Consider the following 19219-nt stretch of genomic DNA (forward strand, 5'->3'; position numbering starts at 1 on the left):
GTATACACTACTCGCCAAGTGGTTCAATTACACAGATTGTATACTTATGTAAACCATTTATTCAATACCACCAGCACTCGTTCAGCTGGTGCGGAATTGTTGCCTTGGCTAATAAGGCCCAATACCTGCGGGTATAGGTGAAACCTTATCCCATTAATACTGTGACGGCACCAAGCATCCTACCGCATACGCTTCTAAGACATTGTCTGTTTGTCAGAAATGCTGTTCTAAATAGAGCAGGAGACCCTCACTATTATTTATGCAGTTCAGTTGTAGTTACTTATTTGTGACAGTCTTTTTGTTGTGCCTATCTGCGACTCAGCAACTCTGCTATATGGTGAGTAGCAACTTTCCTTTTCATAATATTGTCAGAACTTTAAATTATTATATAATGGACATCATCCCATTGCTCACCAAATTTGGCCCAAGCATCACTTACCATTCAATTTCCAACAAAATAATTTAATTGGATAGATAAAAAATGTACTTACCAAGTGGCGGCTTAACACACACATAAAAGAGGGTTGTAATTAGGCAATATTTTGGAGAAAGTCGCTCCTTCCTCAGGCAGAAGGGGTGAAAGGGAAGGAAGAGGGGTGAAGGAAAAGGACTGGAGAGGTCTAGGAAAGGGGGTAGATTTTAAGAAAGTCACCCAGAACTGTGGGTCAGGGGAGACTTACCGCACGGGATGAGAAGGAAGGAGAAGGAATGAGAAATCCGCAGATGGTAACAGGCTCTACAACATGTCCTTGGTTCTCGCCACCCACCTGGCCTTAATTTATGTTACTTTCTTCCATCTCAGCATTTCTTCACAGTAACTATTCTTTTCTTCACTCCAATTTAGTTTTCTACATCTTTCATTGCCTTACCTGTCTATTTTTCACCTCCCCTTCCCACCTCTGCTACATACAGTGCACTTAGCTTTTCACTCTCATTAACTCATGTGTGATGTTTAAGCAGTAATCTCAGTCTTGTATATTACCCTGTCTTCCACCTTTAAGCTCTCAGGTTTTCAAATCTTGTCCAATGCAGTCCCCAACAATCAGTCTTTCCTTCTCATCCCATGCAGTAAGTCTCCCCTGACCCACAGTTCTGGTTTCCCAAAATCTACCCATTCTCATAGATATCTCCAGTCCTTTTCCTACACCCCTCTTCCTTCCCATTCAATCCTTATGTCCAAAGAAGGAGCCACTTGCTCCAAATCTTGCCCAATTACAACCCTCTTTTATGTGTGTGTTCTGCCCCCGCTTGGTGAGTAGATTTTTTATCTATCCAATTAAATTATTTTTGTTAACATTGATTGACATTGTAGCTTCCAACAGCAAGAAACTGGCATTATGCTGCCTTATTTACTTTGTACAACATGAGTCACTTGACACACCGCCCAGGTCTGAATTTCGGCCCTAAAGGCATGGTGCCATCAACTACACCTAAATCAATGGACTTTGATGTGAGCCTTGGATGAGAACATTGTCACATCGTAATTGCTCTTCCTCTTTGGCTGGGATGTGCATCCTGCATATTGGCCACTGGGGCATGTGCAGGATAAAAAGTTTGTCACAACAACAAGTGTTGTGGTCAAATATTGACTCCGAGATCGCAGACCTGGACTACCAATGTTTTGCATGTAAGGCACGTGAAGCTACACTTTCCCAGTGGTTCTTTCCCTGGCCCAATGCTGCAGAACTGTATGAACGTATTCACATAGATTTAGCTGACCCTTGTATGGGTCCCATATGATTGGTTGTGATTGATTCCATTTCTCACTTCCCTGCATGCCTCAGATCGCTACTGTCGCTGTCATTGCAGCTTTGAAAACTGTCTTTGTCCTTGGAGGTACCCTATGCTCCTAGGTGTCTAATAAAGGAATGGTGCTAATCTCCTATTACTTCGGACTGAAGACCACAAAACAACAGTATTTCTCATTCAGAATTATGTAGTGGATAGTGAGTATGTTCAGAGATGATTGAAGCCATGGGGGTAGCTGTCTTGAGCTCTTTCTCAGCTGTGCAACAACTCACTGTTTATTAGTCTGTGTAGCCCTTATTATTTCACAAGAAAACAGGCAAGAGGAACATCATAGAATGAAAGTGTGACAGTAAAAAGATTTTAGTTAATGTTTGAAACGGTTTTAACAATTTCACTTCTGGACAGTCACTTTAGTTGTCCACAGGTGACCAGTTTCGTCCATTACTGCTGATTTCCAGATCTAATGAACAGGATGTTGTAATATCTTGTGCATCCAAGAGTTATACATTGTAACTATCATTTTGTTGTGGATAAGAATTTGCAAGGTTATAGTGTTCAGTTTTGTGAGTGTAGCCATTCCTAGCACTGGGCATTTTCACATTTTTGTCCTTACCATATAACAAATAACACAAGATGATAAGTGCTTTCAGATAAAGTCTTGTATTCAGATAACTTTACATGATAACTTTACATTCTACCATCCCTGAAAAGTGTAAGTGTAAGGGTTAATCAAAAGCATGAAGATGCAAGAAGCACTGAAAACTACTCCATTAAAAACACAAAAAGTAAATTCACAGGGTATAGAGTCTTGTAAAATGTTCTTATGATGACCACTTTCCTTTGGAAAAAATTTCAAAGATACATTTTACCTTCCAGTTTGGGGTTTATAAGGAAGAGGATGAGCTAAGATTCCACAAGTTGGGCCATGAAACATTATAATACTGATGTTGCTAGGAAAATGATAAAAGTGAAGAAAGGATTAATGAACTAGAGTTAGACTTGCTGATGTGAACTGGTAAAAAATTGTAGATTTATGATCAGATTGTTATTGCCTAATAACAGCAGTTGTTCAAAACTGGACAGAAGTAAAAAAGGGGGAAAAGACTAGGAGGAATGTTGGTGGGATTGAAGGCATTTGTAGTACTGGAGTGGGAGCAAGGAAGAGGGTAGGTTGGTGGAGCACAGGACCTAATAAAGGTTGAGGCCAGGGGGGTTATGGGAATGAAGGATATGTTGTAGGGAGGGTTCTCAACTGCACAATTCAGAAAAGATGGTATTAGTAGGAAGAATCCAGATGATGCAGTCTGTGATGCAGTCTGTGAAGCAGTCATTAAAGTGAAGTATAGGGTGTCCACTCAAACCTTCCTGATTTCAAAGACCCAGGTTTTTTGTAACCACAGTAGATATGAAAATGAAAAATGCACCACATTGTACAGCATCTCAAGAAATTTATTTATCATCAATACACATCTACCTATGACCCATTTGTAGCACGAATAATATCGAGTCTATATTCAATTTCTTGCCAAGTTCTTTGTAACATTTCCTCTGTTATTTTTGCAATTGGATTAGTGATACGATGTCACAACGCAGGAATATCGTCCACTTTGGTTGCACACACGCGGACCTTCACGAATCCCCACCTGAAGAGATCAAGCGGCGTAATGTTGGGTGAACGTGGTGGCCAGGCAAAGGGTCCTCAGTGTCCGATACAACGATTGGGAAATTTCCTATCGAGGAACTTGCGAACAGCCGTTGACCAATGTGGCGGAGCTCCATCTTGTTGAAAAATGATGTTGGGTTGCAAGTCTTGTATCTGAGGGTACACAAAGTGCTCCAACATGTCCAGATACACTGACTCATTCACTGTTTGTTCCGCAAAGAAGAATGGTCCAACAATCCTGTCATGCATTATCTTGCGCCAGATGTTTTGTTTAATATTCGATGACAATATGCAGATTTTGTGAACCCCAAATCCGAACATTATATCTGTTAACCCTTCCTGATAGGTGATAGGTTGCCTCATCTGAGAATAAACATCTTTCCAGGAAGCTGACATCCATATCAATATGCTGCAGCATAGCCGCAGCAAATTGTTGTCGGTGTGTTTGTCATTCGGCATCAGATGTTGCAGAATTTGCACTTTGTAAGACACATATGGAGACGCTGGTGAACCACACAATGCAGTGTTGATCGAGGTACATCAAGTTGTGTAGATTATTGATTGGCGACTCCATGTTGTCTTGTGCACTACGACCAGATAACAGGTATACTTGAAAAAAGAGACAGCATTGGTCGTATATTTTTTACTATTGCAAAATCGATTTTCTGTCACTGAGTGACCATCTTCAGTGCTAGAAGTTAAAATTTTTTCACATTACGATCAGAGAGTACAACATAGAAAATCACAATTACAACTGCATATGAACATAACACTTGTTAGAAACAAACCTATATTGTATAACTTAAATTGGGATTCACTGTTGTCACTAAGCTTAAGGCAATCACATAGAATGAGGTCGCTGTTTACCTGCACAGGTAAACAGCGACCTCAGTCTATGTGATTGCCTTAAGCTTAGTGACAACAGTGCATCCCAATTTAAGTTATACAATATAGGTTTGTTTCTAACAAGTGTTATGTTCATATGCAGTTGTAATTGTGATTTTCTATGTTGTACTCTCTGATCGTAATGTGAAAAAATTTTAACTTCTAGCACTGAAGATGGTCACTCAGTGACAGAAAATCGATTTTGCAATAGTAAAAAATATACGACCAATGCTGTCTCTTTTTTCAAGTTGTGTAGATGTTTGACGAATTGACTTAGGTGGGCTTCTGAGAAACCTTTGTCTGATGTCCTCCAGTGTCTCATATGAAACTCTGTAACGTGCACCGCCAGAATGTTTCAGAACACTTCCTTTTGCCAGAAACTTCCTATACCATTCCTTAATTGTTTTCACATCAGGTGGATCACATTCATACACACGACAATAATTTCTTTGCACAGTAATTGGCAATTTTGTTTTTGCAAACCACGCTCCTGCTTGCACGCTCTGCTGTGGAGTAACCATTTTCACTTCATGCAATGATGCTGCACTCTGGTAACAATACTGGGCACTTCTGATGCGGGAATATACATTCTTTGAGATGCTTTACGATGTGGTGCATTTTTCATTGTCATATCTACTGTGGCTTTTCTCTCGTGGGTCCTTGAAAGCAGAGAAGTTTGAGTGGGACACCCTGTACATTAATGTTGAGCAGTGTGCTTGGCAACTGGGTGGTCCAGCTGTTTCTTGACCACAGTTTGGCAGTGACCATTCACATGGACAGCTTGTTAGTTTACATGCCCATGCAGAAACCGGCACAATGATTGCAACTCAGTATCCCTGCCATTGTCACAGAGAATAGGATGGGAAGCCATGTGAAGACTTGTGTAAATGATGAAATCGATCATGAGGGATATGCTTCGAAAGATATAGACTGTCTTTATATTTACTGTTGCACAGCAGATCAATTACTTCAAGCTGCAGATCACTGTGGATTAGATACTGGATGTGTTTTCATTTTCCCATTTAGGGGTGCTATAAATTCTGGTTTCTTTTCCTGCATGAATAGTGCTGCATCTGCAGAATCATAAATGTTTAAATTCCATGAGAAACCTATATATTCTACATTCTCTTCAATGTTGTTAAAAATGCTACACCCAGCTGTGTGTGTGTCTACACTTTAATGGAGCACTAAAGTTTATGCAACAGACTCTTCACAAAGGTTTTGCAAGCCACCTCTGAATATCGTCTGCGTGGGATACGTGGTTGCCATTTTTGATAATGGCACCACGTGAAACATTTCTACCTGAAATGGACGTAAATGTCCAGCAGCAACTACCAAATATTCCTTTATTAAATCACCGTCCATGAAAGGGCGCAAGGACTTTGCTAAAAGTAGCGCAGCTTTGTAGCTCATGCAGGTGCTACACTCAGATAATTTTTATTTCTCTCTTTTCTTCTCCTCAGGTGACCTACATTTTAAGTTTAAAATTTTTTTGTACATGCTCAGGTCCTTCACAATCATTCTTTGAGGTTGTAGAGCATGTAGTGTCTTTGTAAATTGTATCTCTTGGAAGTATTCATTGTCTTATGATACACTCAACATTTTGTGATCTTTTTGTGTAAAATGAGATTTTATGCAATGTTGATTAAAATGTGAAAAAGTTCTTGGTGCTACACAATTCCAACTCACCATTGCTGCTCCTAGACTACACCACTATCAAAACTGACTCTCCCGCATTTTACCATTTGTGCTTTTCCTGTGTTGTTTTGACTGCTTGGTGCATGCGCATTTCCTTCACTCCCTACCATGCCATAACTGCTCTGCTTGCAAGCAAGAGCCTGAGAGGGCACAAGTGCTCTTGCTCATAATCAGTGAGTTGTTAAGCCCAGAAGTAGAGGCACAACTCTTGGCTGTTTTAGATGTTCTGGAAAGTTATCTAAGCTGAAAGACTTTTGCACTGTGTCAGTTAATCGGCCATTATAGGCTGCCTAAGCATTCTTTAAGTACACAAATTGGCACTTCATCTATGCCTACTGACATAATTTTTGTATTGTTTTCCTAACTTTATATTGTGTGTTGGGTAACAGTGTCATTGTACTTGCCACATAATTTTTTACAGGAACATCATTTGACGTTGAGATTTTTTGTTTTAGTTTCTCTGCTAGACCTGAAAATTATTCATTCACAAAATTTACTACTTGCTGGTGATCATTTTTCACCCTACACCTGTGTTTTATCTGTAAGTTGTTATGATTCTTTCTCTGTTTTCCTATTTGTTGTTTTACGATATTCCATACTGCTTTGTTTCATCTTCAGCATTAAGTATTGTTTTTTCATTTGCTGGCATTTTTGCAGCAAGTGACGCTTTCCTGTACATCATTTTGCATCTTTGATAATAGCTCTTACAGAATTGAGATATTTCATGATCTAGGGGGAGTTCTTATACCTGCTGTTATTCACGTGTTTTTATTGTTCATTGATCTTATTTTGAATACATTACTGGCCATTAAAATTGCTACACCAAGAAGATATGCAGATGATAAACGGGTATTCATTAGACAAATATATTATACTAGAACTGACATCTGATTACTTTTTCACACAATTTGGGTGCATAGATCCTGAGAAATCAGTACCCAGAACAACCACCTCTGGCCATAATAATGGCCTTTATATGCCTGGGCATTGAGTCAAACAGAGCTTGAATGGCGTGTACAGGTACAGGTGCCCATGCAGCTTCAACACAATACCACAGTTCATCAGGAGTAGTGACTGGCGTATTGTGACGAGCCAGTTTCTCGGCCATCATTGACCAGACGTTTTCAATTGGTGGGAAAACCTGGAGAATGTGCTGGCCAGGACAGCAGTCGAACATTTTCTGTATCCAGAAAGGCCCGTACAGGACCTGCAACATGCGGTCGTGCATTATCCTGCTGAAATGTAGGGTTTCGCAGGGATTGAATGAAGTGTAGAGCCACGGGTCGTAACACATCTTAAATGTAACGTCCACTGTTCAAAGTGCCATCAATGCGAACAAGAGGTGACCGAGACGTGTAACCAATGGCACCCCATACCATCACGGCGGGTGATACACCAGTATGGTGATGATGAATACACGCTTCCAATGTGTGTTCATCGCGATGTCGCCAAATACAGATTTGACCATCATGATGCTGTAAACAGAACCTAGATTCATCCGAAAAAATGACGTTTTGCCATTCGTGCACCCAGGTTCATCTTTGAGTACACCATCGCAGGCGCTCTTGTTGTAATGCAGTGTCAAGGGTAACCGCAGCCATGGTCTCCAAGCTGATAGTCTATGCTGTTGCAAACGTCGTCGAACTGTTCATGTAGATGGTTGTTGTCTTGCAAACGTCCCCATCTGTTGACTCTGGGATTGAGACGTGGGTTGCACTATCCGTTACAGTCATGCGGATAAGATGCCTGTCATCTCGACTGATAGTGATACGAGGCCATTGGGATCCAGCACGGCGTTCCGTATTGCCCTCCTAACCCACCGATTCCATATTCTGCAAACAATCATTGGATTTCGACCAACATGAGCAGCAATGTCGCGATACGATAAACCTCAATCGCGATAGGCACAATCCGACCTTTATCAAAGTCGGAAACGTGATGGTACGCATTTCTCCTCCTTACGCGAGGCATCACAACAACGTTTCACGAGGCAACGCCGGTCAACTGCTGTTTGTGTATGAGAAATCGGTTGGAAACATTCCTCATGTCAGCACGTTGTAGGTGTTGCCACCGGCGCCAATCTTGTGCGAATGCTCTGAAAAGCTAATCATTTGCATATGACAGCATTTTCTTCGTGTTGGGTAAATTTCGAGTCTGTAGCACTTCATCTTTGTGGTGTAGCAATTTTAATGGCCAGTATTGTACTTTAGGAAATAACTGCTCAAAGTTAAGTTTAAATACTGCACATAACTTGGTTGCTGGTGTGTGTGTGTGTGTGTGTGTGTGTGTAATATAGTTGGATGGATAAAAAAACCTGTTCAACAACTGGTGGCAGGAGAGAACCCATTTAAGAGAGGGAAATATGCAAGCTTCCAGAGCCAATGGCTCCTTCTTCCAGCAGAATGGTTGAAGGTAAAGGAATAGGGATGAAGAAAAAGGACTGGCAAGGTTTAGGAAATGGGGAGAGTTATGGAAAAGCTGCCCCCAACCCTGGGTCAGGGGAGACTTATTGAACAGGATGGGAAGAAAAGTTGCCTGTACCAGATGAGTTTTGGAACCTGAGAACATAATGGTGGAGACAGGATAGTAAGCAAGACAGAGATCACTGAAAAAACATTGTGCAAGGGTCTCTATGAGCAGAAAGCTAAGTGCATTATACATTATACTTGTAGACATGAGAAGGGAGGGAGGGGGGGGGGGAGGACAGAAAATTAAAGATATAATGAAGAAAAGGAATAGTTACTGAAAAGAAATGCTGAGACCACAGAAGTTAACAGAAATGTAGGACACGTGGGTGAAGAGCACAAAGCACACGTTGAAATGCCATTTCTCTCCTACAGAGTTCTGAAAACAGGTGTCCGGGGGATGGGGGGGGGGGGGGGGGGGCAGAATCCAGATAGCACACGTGGTGAAACAGACATTGAGGTCACAACTGTCATGTTGTAGATTACTCTGCCACAGGACATTGTGTGTTGCCAACATAGTACCTGTGCCTACGCCCAGTCATCATAATTTATAAGTTTGTGGCAGTCATGGCAATATAGAAAGCGAAATGGTATTTATATAACACTGGTACATGACATGATGTTTCGCAGGTGGCTCTCCCTTTGATAGTATATGTTTTGCCATTTGCAGGACTGGTGTAGGTGGTGGTGGTTGTGGTGTTGTTGTTGTTGTTGCTGTTGTTGGGGGGTGCACCTGGAAAGTCTTACATCGGGGACAGTCACAGCGATAGGAGCCATAGGGTAGGCATATGGGTGCAAAAGGAGTGTAGTATCTGACCAGGAGATTCGTGGTGGGGTGACAAAACGCTATTCTAGGTGTTGTGGGCAAAGTCTCAGACAGAATGGACCTAATTTCAGGGCATGATTTTAGTAAGTCATAGCCTTGTTGGAGTAGCTGATTACTAAATTCAAGAGTAACAAGAGGTGCATGCCTAAGTTGTTTTTTGGAGGGATGAGCAGCATTAGTATTGGATGTGATAGATGAGGAAGTCCCCCCCATGAACCATGGACCTTGCCGTTGGTGGGGAGGCTTGCGTGCCTCAGCGATACAGATGGCCGTACCGTAGGTGCAACCACAACGGAGGGGTATCTGTTGAGAGGCCAGACAAACATGTGGTTCCTGAAGAGGGGCAGCAGCCTTTTCAGTAGTTGCAGGGACAACAGTCTGGATGATTGACTGATCTGGCCTTGTAACATTAACCAAAACGGCCTTGCTGTGCTGGTACTGCGAATGGCTGAAAGCAAGGGGAAACTACAGCCGTAATTTTTCCCGAGGAAATGCAGCTTTACTGTATGATTAAATGATGATGGTGTCCTCTTGGGTAAAATATTCCGGAGGTAAAATAGTCCCCCATTCGGATCTCTGGGCGGGGACTACTCAATAGGACGTCGTTATCAGGAGAAAGAAAACTGACGTTCTACGGATCGGAGCGTGGAATGTCAGATCCCTTAATCGGGCAGGTAGGTTAGAAAATTTAAAAAGGGAAATGGATAGGTTAATGTTAGATATAGTGGCAGGAGGAACAAGACTTTTGGTCAGGTGATCACAGGGTTATAAATACAAAATCAAATAGGGGTAATGCAGGAATAGGTTTAATAATGAATAAAAAAATAGGAGTGCGGGTTAGCTACTACAAACAGCATAGTGAACGCATTATTGTGGCCAAGATACACAAAGCCCATGCCTACTACAGTAGTAGAAGTTTATATGCCAACTAGCTCTGCAGATGATGAAGAAATAGATGAAATGTATGACGAGATAAAAGAAATTATTCAGGTAGTGAAGGTAGACAAAAATTTAATAGTCATGGGTGACTGGAATTCGTCAGTAGGAAAAGGGAGTGAAGGAAACATAGTAGGTGAATATGGATTGGGGGGAAGAAATGAAAGAGGTAGCCGCCTTGTAGAATTTTGCACAGAGCATAACTTAATCATAGCTAACACTTGGTTCAAGAATCATAAAAGAAGGTTTGTATACCTGGAAGAATCCTGGAGATACTAATAGGTATCAGATAGATTATATAATGGTAAGACAGAGATTTAGGAACCAGGTTTTAAATTGTAAGTCATTTCCAGGGGCAGATGTGGATTCTGACCACAATCTATTGGTTATGAACTGCAGATTGAAACTGAAGAAACTGCAAAAAGGTGAGAATTTAAGGAGATGGGACCTGGATAAACTGAAAGAACCAGAGGTTGTAGAGAGTTTCAGGGAGAGCACAAGGGAACAATTGACAGGAATGGGGGAAAGAAATACAGTAGAAGAAGAATGGGTAGCTCTGAGGGATGAAGTATTGACGGCAGCAGACGATCAAGTAGGTAAAAAGACGAGGGCTAATAGAAATCCTTTGGGTAACAGAAGAAATATTGAATTTAATTGATGAAAGGAGAAGATATAAAAATGCAGTAAATGAATCAGGCAAAAAGGAATACAAACGTCTCAAAAATGAGATCGACAGGAAGTGCAAAATGGCTAAGCAGGGATGGCTAGAGGACAAATGTAAGGATGTAGAGGCTTGTCTCACTAGGGGTAAGATAGATACTGCCTACAGCAAAATTAAAGAGACCTTTGGAGAAAAGAGAGCCACTTGTATGAATATCAAGAGCTCAGATGGAAACCCAGTTCTAAGCAAAGAAGGGAAGGCAGAAAGGTGGAAGGAGTATATAGAGGGTTTATACAAGGGCGATGTACTTGAGGACAGTATTATGGAAATGGAAGAGGATGTAGATGAAGACGAAATGGGAGATAAGATACTGCGTGAAGAGTTTGACAGAGCACTGAAAGACCTGAGTCGAAACAAGGCCCCGGGAGTAGACAACATTACATTAGAACTACTGATGGCCTTGGGAGAGCCAGTCATGACAAAACTCTACCATCTGGTGAGCAAGATGTATGAGACAGGCGAAATACCCTCAGACTTCAAGAAGAATATAATAATTCCAATCCCAAAGAAAGCAGGTGTTGACAGATGTGAAAATTACCGAACTATCAGTTTAATAAGTCACAGCTGCAAAATACTAACGCGAATTCTTTACAGACGAATGGAAAAACTGGTAGAAGCGGACCTCGGGGAAGATCAGTTTGGATTCCGTAGAAATGTTGGAACACATGAGGCAATACTAACCTTACGACTTATCTTAGAAGAAAGATTAAGAAAAGGCAAACCTACGTTTCTAGCATTTGTAGAATTAGAGAAAGCTTTTGACAATGTTAACTGGAATACTCTTTCAAATTCTGAAGGTGGCAGGGGTAAAATACAGGGAGCGAAAGGCTATTTACAATTTGTACAGAAACCAGATGGCAGTTATAAGAGTCGACTGACATCAAAGGGAAGCAGTGGTTGGGAAGGGAGTGAGACAGGGTTGTAGTCTCTCCCCGATGTTGTTCAATCTGTGTATTGAGCAAGCAGTGGGGGAAACAAAAGAAAAATTCGGAGTGGGTATTAAAATTCATGGAGAAGAAATAAAAACTTTGAGGTTCGCCGATGACATTGTAATTCTGTCAGAGACAGCAACGGACTTGGAAGAGCAGTTGAACGGAATGGACAGTGTCTTGAAAGGAGGATATAAGATGAACATCAGCAAAAGCAAAACGAGGATAATGGAATGTAGTCAAATTAAATCAGGTGATGCTGAGGGAATTTGATTAGGAAAAGAGACATTTAAAGTAGTAAAGGAGTTTTGCTATTTAGGGAGTAAAATAACTGACGATGGTCGAAGTAGAGAGGATATAAAATGTAGACTGGCAATGGCAAGGAAATCGTTTCTGAAGAAGAGAAATTTGTTAACGTCGAGTATAGATTTAAGTGTCAGGAAGTCGTTTCTGAAAGTATTTGTATGGAGTGTAGCCATGTATGGAAGTGAAACATGGATGATAACTAGTTTGGACAAGAAGAGAATAGAAGCTTTCGAAATGTGGTGCTACAGAAGAATGCTGAAGATTAGATGGGTAGATCACATAACTAATGAGGAGGTACTGAATAGGATTGGGGAGAAGAGAAGTTTGTGGCACAACTTGACTAGAAGAAGGGATCGGTTGGTAGGACATGTTTTGAGGCATCAAGGGATCACAAATTTAGCATTGGAGGGCAGTGTGGAGGGTAAAAATCGTAGAGGGAGACCAAGAGATGAATACACTAAGTAGATTCAGAAGGATGTAGGTTGCAATAGGTACTTGGAGATGAAGAAGCTTGCACAGGATAGAGTAGCATGGAGAGCTGCATCAAACCAGTCTCAGGACTGAAGACCACAACAACAACAGATGAGGAAGTCTCCTCTTGAACAAGGCTGGTGAAGTAGTTACATCCAATGAAGGCTGATGTGACAATAGTAAAGAGTCTGCATCTGAACAGATATGTTTGCCTCAAATGCAAAAGTTGCACGGGAAGGAACATTTGTTGTGGAAAGGATGACAAGTATCGAAATGGAAGCACTGTGCTTTGTTTGTAGGTTTAATGTGAAAAGAAGTGTTTATCTGACCTTCGATGAGGATGAGGTCAACATTAAGGAAGTGGCATGAGATTTGGAACACGACCATGTGAAATTTAATTGGGAGAATGTATTTGGAGATTCCAACATTTTTAACTGGCCAGCCTCACAACGAATCCATATGGCAAAACTGTCATCAGTGTATCGAAACCGAACCAGGGGCTGAAGGCTTTTGGATCCCAGTAGATCCCTTTTCAAGTGACTCATGAAAAAGTTGGCACAGGAAGGAGCTATCGTGGTTTCCATGGCCATACCTCTGATATGTTTGTACGTCTGCCCCTCAAAGGTAAAGTAATTGTTGCTAAGTATAAAGTTGGTTAAGGTGTGCAGGAAGTATGTCATAGGTTTGAAATCAAGTGGATGCTGGTCGCGCTAATGTCCAGAAGCAGACCGACCATGTACATTGAGAGTGTTATTATAGAGGAAGGTGGTATTAATGGTAACAAGCAAGGCTATTTTGGGGGTGTGGGATGGACACAGATTTCAGACACTCTAGGAAATTGTTGGTGTCTCTAATATAGCAGGGGAGTCCTTGTACTAAAGGTTTCAAGTGTTGACCAGCCAAACAGTATTAGGTTCGGTGGGTGCTTTGAAGTCAGCAAGTATGAGATGGCCAGGGTGATTTGGTTTGTGGCTCTTAGGAAAAGGTAAAAGGTGAGACCGTGTGGTTTGGGTGAGGTAAGTAGTTCTGTGGATCGAGTTGTTAGTTCTTGTGAGGGATCTGTGGGTTTAAGGAGGGACTGTAGACCAGTTTGTAGCACAGGGATGGGATCTTGATGGTAGATGCTGTATGTAGAAGCATTAGAAAGCTGGCATAGACCCTTACTTACATACTACCACCAGTTAAATACCACAGTGGTAGATTCCTTGTCTGCTGAGTGGAGTCATCAGTTTTTAGGGAACGAAGAGAATGGAATTCTGCAGAGGACAGGTTAGGCTCATGTTGTTGGGACCTGACAAAGGGTGGTGAAGAAATGCTGGATATTAGGAATTCTTGGAAGGCATGTGAGGTAGTGGTGAAGGTTCAAATTGGGGTCTTGATCAGAATGTTCAAGACAAGACTCAGTGTTAGATGTGCTGTTGGAAAAGTTTTGGGATTCTGTTTGTAAAGTGATACTTCCAGGTAATGTTAGTGTGTAGGAAAAGTCACTTGCTTAATAATTTTGAAGTAGAAATGAGCCATAGAGTTCATTTATTATAATTTCCACAGTGGTATATAGAGAAAAGTGATATTCCTTGATATATGAATATTGTAAGAACACAGTTGTCTTTTCTGCAATTGCTCAGATGAGGTAGGTGTGTGTGTGTGTGTGTGTGTGTGTGTGTGTGCGCGCGCGCGCATGTGCGCATTTGCGCCCTAACTGGCAATACTTCCATTGTGTGATGATGGATTTTTATAATTAACAGGCAGCTGGCTGCTGAGGCTGAGAGCAATATGGAAGCTGTATCTCCACCCATCTTTCTGCGTTTCATTAATCTTCTAATGAATGATGCTGTATTCCTCTTGGATGAAGCACTTAGCAACATGGCACAGTTGAGGCAGATGCAAGCAGCAAGGCAAGACAGTTCAATGATTTTTTGTTATTTTGCTTTGTTTGTGAGAGAGTTATTTCAGATGTATTGTGGATGACGTATCTGTATGGATTCATATATTCCTCCAAAGTTAATGAAAGAAATTAAAAGTGTTTAAACCTATTATCAGATAATAGATATCTGATTTACAAAACATTTTTGTTTGTGTTATCTACAATAAATATAAAATATATATATTCTTTTTAAATTTCACAGAGATTCTGGAGAATGGAGACAACTTCCAACTCATGAACAAGAACAGAATGAAGCACTGTTTCAAAATACTGGTATGATTGCACGGTAAGTGTATTAGGCCAGTACTCATTGCACTGCAACACAACTGTAGCTTACCTTCCTCTGCTATTTCTGATCAACAATAAAAGGAGCTGCATGCTCTTTTAATCTATGTGACCTGTGGATGAGAGACTACTTTAAGCTTACAAAAAACATGGTAAATTTCCAGGAGCACACATTTCTTGAAGTTGTAATATGGATGACACTTGAAAGATTTAAAATTGTTAAGTTGATAAGAGTTGTCTTTAATCATGTTATCAGCCCACATTTTGCGTAGGTATAATTGGTTTTATTACAGTTTTGAAGGGCTGATGATTGGACTCATAAATTATAGTAGCTTTGTATGCTGATTGGCACAGCCGAATGGCAACAAACCAATAAGTTGCCATTATTTTCTGGCAGTTGTTTTTCGCTAACATAGCTTTGATCTGGGCACTTTTCCCCCCACTTTGCTTCTCAGTTCTGTACTTTAGAATTGGAGGATTTGTCTTTAACATAATTTTACTGTTATCTACTAACCCATGAAATCAAACACTGCCGTGTCACATTAGCAGCTGCAGTACTGTGGTTGAAACCTTTGTTCATTTGTTGTGCTGCAGCAGAGCTTTCATGTGAAAATGAGAGTTTGCTCTATCTGAGAGAAATGGTTTCAGATTTGATTATGAAAAAGATTTATTTGTTCACTAGCAAGTACCTCAGATTTGTTGCAGTGCCAATCGAAGAAAGTGTTTGTGTTTAAATTCTCTTCATTGAAGTGCTTCTGGATACAAAATGTTTTTTATTTTACCATTTAGTGTGTACATGAATAAATTGGAAGGCTTTCCAACACATGAGCAGACAATTTACAGGTGTCTATGCGAGAAACCAAATTTAGCTCACACACTTGTAGTGATTGTCCATCTGCTTTGTTCACGGTCATTGGAAATGCGAATTGCCCCAAAAACTGCAAACATTTGAATTCAAATGGCATATCTGTCAGAATCATTGGGATGTGTGGCAGAACTAAATCTTCTCATCTTTCAAGTTCTTTTCACTGAAAGCCTGGTACACCACGAAGGCATAGTGGATGTATGTTTTGAAGAAGAATAATGGACTTGTCCATTTTCAGTATAAAAACGTGTGGCAGCATGCCTGACAAATCAAGTGAATTCAAGAATCCTGTTGAATAATTGACAACTTTATCTTGATTCGTTACAGTATTGATGGATTGAAATGTTGTTACTTGACCTAGTGTTTTGTTTTGAATACTGAATTGATGGCATTGTCATCATTGTTTTTGGCTGCCAATACAGCACATGCTCTGAGCACTGATTATTTCTGTAATTCTGTGTGACGTTTGGGAAAACTTTGTTAATCCGTTTGTGTTTGTTGTGATTTTACAGAAGTTTGTGGGAAATGTGATGCATTGTGTGGATTCATGAGACGACGTGATGCAGTCATGTTTCGATTCATGAGGGTCAGCAACTGATAAAAAAATGGGGCCCCGCGGGGTCCCAAGGTCGCGATGGCGGCGGTCCCTGTCCCGCTGAGATAATTTGTCCTTTTAGGACAATTATCTGAGCAAGCACCCACGCCAGCAAAAGGCTGCCCGACACATGTTGATAACAGGAGTTGTTTTAACCGGCTGTACTCGAATTTTAGTACATAAGGGGGGTGATTTGGAGCACAGCACATCATGTCCTCTGAACCGATAACGTCGACATCTACGAGCAGCAGCAGCAAGTGTGTGTGTGTAACCTTCTTTCAAAATGTATACTGTACTCTTCGACTGTCAAGGCTTCAAGACATGTGCGAATGAATTTGTTCCTAAGGACTTAGCATTCCAAATGCTGTGCGATGATGGAACAGTGTTTGCCTCTGGAGGTTACATTCTTCAATGTACAACACTATATTACGAACTTGATATCGAATCAGCAAAATGGTTGGCAGAGAACCATCACCACTACAACATTAATTCAGTTGGAGTCTCGCTGGATAGTGCATTAAACTCCAGAATCATCCCCATTCCCAGTATCCAGCAATTGTTTTGTGAAACATTCAGCAGATACGTCATGTTGTAGTTGTACAGACATATTGGTCTTCAGAGTCAGTTTCTATATATCACTACACCCTTATTGGTGCCTTCCAGTACCTCATTGATTCTCTTTCTGCACTCTTGGAGCGGTCCACGCTGTAGAAGGTAGTTTTTTAGGCAATTGACAAGTGGTCACATTAATGTTACTGGACATTGCATAATTATTACCTCTATGTCAGAGAAGTTGCCATGTAATACATACTCAGTGCTACCTGAGTGAAACTGGGCTAAGTCACTAGTAGTTAATAATTAGAACAGCAACACTCCAGAGACAAAGTCAGATTAATGAAAAGCTGTTCCTGGCACGAAGAAAAAAAGATGCTTGGAGAAGGTGTTCAACAGAAGCAATTAAATATGGAGGAATAGTAATAAAGGAACAACTTCCAGGTATTATTTGCAGAAGGTCTGCATAGGAATAGGCAACGACCTTGCCGCAGTGGATACACTGGTTCCCGTGAGATCACCGAAGTTAAGCGCTGTCGGGCGTGGTAGGCACTTGGATGGGTGACCATCCAGGCCGCCATGCACTGTTGCCATTTTTCGGGGTGCACTGAGCCTTGTGATGCCAATTGAGGAGCTACTCGACCGAATAGTAACGGCTTCGGTCAAGAATACCATCATAACGACTGGGAGAGCAGTGTGCTGACCCCACGCCCCTCCTATCCGCATCCTCCACTGACGATGACACGGCGGTCAGATGATCCTGGTAGGCCACTCGTGGGCTGAAGACGGAGTGCTTGTGCTGCATAGGAATGCTATTTTGCAAATCAGGAACGCCATAATTAATGTAGTTCACAAGTCAGAATATGGGCAAGACATAAGAAAGAGCAGGCCTCCTGTCTGTTATGTATAAAATGTTCTCTGCTATCAACAGCTGCACAACAACATGTATGTTTTAATCAAGGAAAGAAATGAGCTAGTTTTTGGACTGGATATAGCACAATTGATTATTTGCAAGCCATCAGTGAAATTAGAGAGTGTGGCTTACAGCTTTGCCTGTTTTGAGAAGGCCTGTGATTTAGTTTCAGTATGTTCCATACTACTTGCACTTGAAAAAAATCTATTGATTAAGCCTATTGTAGTACACTGAACAGTATCTACAGTGGACCCAAAACATTATGCACAAAATTGAATGTTGCCTGCTCACGAAGCGGGCACGTGAATTGGTAACAAAAGTATGTGAGCGGAGTTGAGATGAGGCAAAAAATTGGGAAGAGCTCTGGCGTAAACAACTTTGACTGTTGATTTGAGACATCTATTAAGTTCATCAGTGACTGTTGAATGTGGTATAACTGGTAGAGTTTGTCGAATATCACCAGACAATAAAATGAAAGAATAATTCAAGAGCTGTTTGTTTTTTCTCAAATCTTTTGAGTGTATGATGAAGCCCTTCCATTGCTATTTTCTGTGCCATAGTACATTCGTCCCATATATTGAGTCGACATGATAAGAGTAATTTATCTGTTCCAGAATTTTTTTAATTTTATGAGGGTTGAATGAAAAATAATGCCTCCACCTTAGTTAATTGTGTTTGGATGGGAATATTTTAATTAATCAAATGCAGAAATAATCCTTAGAATGTGATGTTTCATTACCAATATTCACTTTTCCACATAATCACCAGCTGATTGGATACATTTCTGCCAACTATGAACAAGTTCTCTGAAGCCGTCATGGAAGAAGTCGACACACTGTTTCTGCAGCCACAGTCTCACAGTTCTCTCGACATCTTCATCAGAAGCATAATGATGTCCCATGATTGAATGGAGAAAGATGTCACCTTAATTCTCGTAACACGAGGGGAGTTCCTGACAAATTTCAAGTCTGTGCGCTTTCATTTCAGGACTCAGCATCGGGGTACCCATCGTAGCCAAGCAATGTAATAATGTGACTCTCACGTTCTTGTGAAATGCCGATTGTGCTTGCAGTTTCTCTCTGACTGATACGACGATCGTCCTGAATCATCTGTCAACATTTTGCTTGTGAAACTCGGGGGTTGCTGTCACAGGACGGCCAACTCTTTGTCACGCAGTCAGATGTTCCCGCCTCAACATTTTTAAACTTACTCGCCCAACGACACACAGTACTCACATCAACACAATCACTATAAACTGCTTTCATTCTCTGATGAATCTCCTTTGGGGTGACACCTTCTGCTGTCAAGAATTCAATTACTGCACATTACTTAAATCACATTGACCGACCGTCTGTGCAGGGTTCCATACTTTACACTATAACAACACAACTGTTCAATGCTAAGGCTTCCTGCCAACTGGAGCTGTAGGGAAGATG

At 41.1% G+C, this 19219-nt stretch overlaps 1 protein-coding gene across 1 annotated transcript in view; it reads left to right on the forward strand.

The window, feature by feature from the left end:
• Positions 1-19219, forward strand: part of LOC126191735 (ubiquitin conjugation factor E4 A) — a 116008-nt gene that overhangs the window by 41631 nt on the left and 55158 nt on the right. Inside the window, exons 5-6 of the mRNA XM_049932548.1 lie at positions 14399-14544; positions 14776-14859. Coding sequence (XP_049788505.1) covers positions 14399-14544; positions 14776-14859 — 230 coding nt within the window. The remainder of the gene's footprint in view (positions 1-14398; positions 14545-14775; positions 14860-19219) is intronic.

The sequence above is a fragment of the Schistocerca nitens genome, chromosome 1 (genome assembly GCF_023898315.1).
Source record: "Schistocerca nitens isolate TAMUIC-IGC-003100 chromosome 1, iqSchNite1.1, whole genome shotgun sequence".
Taxonomy (NCBI): domain Eukaryota; kingdom Metazoa; phylum Arthropoda; class Insecta; order Orthoptera; family Acrididae; genus Schistocerca; species Schistocerca nitens.